This window comes from Lipotes vexillifer, unplaced genomic scaffold (assembly GCF_000442215.2).
Source record: "Lipotes vexillifer unplaced genomic scaffold, Lipotes_vexillifer_v1.1 scaffold4, whole genome shotgun sequence".
Lineage (NCBI taxonomy): Eukaryota > Metazoa > Chordata > Mammalia > Artiodactyla > Lipotidae > Lipotes > Lipotes vexillifer.
This window is the reverse complement of record NW_006785876.1, coordinates 3058938-3061492: the sequence shown is the minus strand read 5'-3', so window position 1 is coordinate 3061492 and position 2555 is coordinate 3058938. Positions and strand designations below refer to the sequence as shown.

The window sequence follows — 2555 nt, the reverse complement described above, 5'->3', positions numbered from 1 at the left end:
AAGGCGATGTGAGCATTGAAAAGGAGAGGCAGCTGCCGCTTGTGTAAGTATGAGACAGTGCATGTATGTATGTGTGTGTGTGTGTGTGTGTGTGTGTGAGTATGAGTGTGTGAGTGTATGTTTGTGTGTGTGTGTGTGTGTGCACGCACACGCATACGTGAGAGCACAGGGGCTCCTCCCTGAACCCAAACTTTATGCTCCGAGTCTTACAATTTGCATCTTCTTTTCTCCTGTCACTCTAACCATGACAAAAATAAGGTTGCATCTGAGCATGTAAGGGGTTATTTGCGAGTGTGAGCATGAGTGACTGTTCTGACCGGCCAGGAGCCTGGGAGAGAGAGAGGCAGAGTGCCAGAACGAACACACATATGCACGAATGAGTGCATGAATAAACAAATGGGAGTTTACAAGAAGCTCCCCGTGAATGTGGGTTTGTGAAAAACGTTGGGTCTGAGATGCCCCACCCAAGCCCCATAGCCTATATCTCTGGGTCTCTGAGCACAGAGAATTCCAGGGAAGTCTGTGCCTGAGGGTCTAGAAACCTCACACTAGCCCCCTAGATGAATAACTGGCTTCAGACGATGGCATTCCTAATGGACCAGATTCCAGGAGGGAATCCAAAGAGGGTGAGGAGTCTTCTGACCCCGAGAGCCCTCCCTGGGCTGGGAGGCCCCGGACCGGGTGGAGCAGCCACACCTGCCTGAAGTTTTGAGTGAGAGGGGGTGGAAACTGCACCAGCACCGCCCTCTCGCAGGCCCTGCGGGCCCCTGCGGTCTGCTGGTCACAGTGGGTCCCACAACTTCCTCACTTCCCTACATGGGCAACTTCATATTTAGAACCCCAGGTCTTCCCTGGCAGCCCCAAGCGGTCCGTCCAGCATAGGCCTGGGGCCCTAACCTCGGATCCCTGCCCCCTGCTGGGCTTGTGCCCGTCCCCGCTGCACGGAGCCATGGCTCCCGCCTTGCTGCTGCTGCTGTGGCTCCAGGGCCCTGTCGCAGGTGAGAGGGTCGGCGGGTGGCTTACGGGGGAGGGAATGGTCTGCTGCTGGACCCCCTTCCTGCTTTTCTTTGCTCAGTGATCTTGTGGGGTTGGAGGAGGAGGAGACGGTCTGGCTGACCTCGTAGTTCCCCAGCAGAGACCGGTGAGAAGGTGCCCTCCTGGTATCTGGCCCCGGGCAAAGCTAACCCAGGCCTCACAAACTAAGATAAAGCTCTGGACCCTCTCTGCATGGGCCCCTTTATCTGCCTGTCTTCCTCAGGACCTCTGACCAGGGCCACCCCACTTCCTCACACACAACAAGCCCTCGTCCCTTGGCCTCTGTCGGGAGAGCCCTGTTTGTTTCCTATGGGAATCATTGCCTTACGTGTGTGCGCTTTGAACTTGCTTTTTCTTGGAATGTTGATGCCACGACCTCCGTCCTTACCCCCTGTCCTGGGGTGGGGGTAGGGAAGCAATCCCTGAAGCAATCTCTCCTACCCCACATCTACTAAATGCTCCTTGAGGGGGCCTCACCCAATCCTGCCTTGCTTGCTGCCATGACAACCAAGTTACCATTTCCTGTTCAGTTCTGGGCACCTCCTGTGCGAGGGGTGGAAGGTGGGCACACATAAACACAGTGCCCTGGAGACCCATTCCAAGGTCACCCTATCTGTACGCCTCTCCCAGAGAGACCTGCTTTTCCAGGGCAGAAGAGTGTCCCCTGGGGTCCCCCAAACCTGCCACCTGCCAAATAATTGAGTTGGATCACTCTGTTTAACTTGCATGGGACAAAGTGATACGAGAGAGGGCGTTATCTTACTCCAAGCCTCAACTCTAGTGGCAGCTGGGTTGGAAACTAAGGTGGATGTCTGGGGTGCTGGGCCCTTGGCTATCACAGCTCTGGGTTCCATTGGGAAAGTCTGGAGCAACCTGCATTTGGGAGAAGGAGACGTGCACTGAGCATGTACTACATTCAAGGGACTGTCCTGGGGCACAGTTCTCAGAGCCAGCCAGAGACAGATAAAACACAGAGACATTTAGTGATCTGCTCACATGGTTAGTCAGTGGTAGAACCCGAGTTTTAACCTATGTTTATTTAGACTCCAAAACACTGTCCACTCTGTCCTACTGGGGAGAACTGTGTGCGTGTTTGCAGAAGGCTCGGAGGGTGTTAGAGGAGGAAATGCCAAGCTGAGGGTGGGTAGAGGGCTGGAGGACCCTCACTGCAGCTTTGTCTCTCTCCCTGTCCCCTGCTTCACCACCCCAGCCTTAGTTCCACCCCCTCCCCATCAGACCACAGGTTATGAAGCTCACTGACCACATCTTCTTCCTAGGCCTAGAAGGCAACATACGAACAGTGAATAATTGTAGAATTCTTTGGTTTACACTCCATTGGGAGTGTATATAAATGTCTGGGCATATCGGATCTACGGGTTTTAGGTAACTAGAATATTTTATTTTATTTTCTTTTTTCTTTTTTTTCTTTTGCGGTACGCGGGCCTCTCACCGCTGTGGCCTCTCCCGTTGCGGAGCACAGGCTCCGGACGCGCAGGCTCAGCGGCCACGGCTCACGGGCC

At 54.2% G+C, this 2555-nt stretch overlaps 1 protein-coding gene across 1 annotated transcript in view; it reads left to right on the top strand.

Annotated features, from left to right (window-relative positions):
- The first annotated feature begins 949 nt into the window (after nt 1-949).
- Nucleotides 950-2555, top strand: part of LOC103074511 (trem-like transcript 2 protein) — a 7406-nt gene continuing 5800 nt past the window's right edge. Inside the window, exon 1 of the mRNA XM_007458313.1 lies at nt 950-998. Coding sequence (XP_007458375.1) covers nt 950-998 — 49 coding nt within the window. The remainder of the gene's footprint in view (nt 999-2555) is intronic.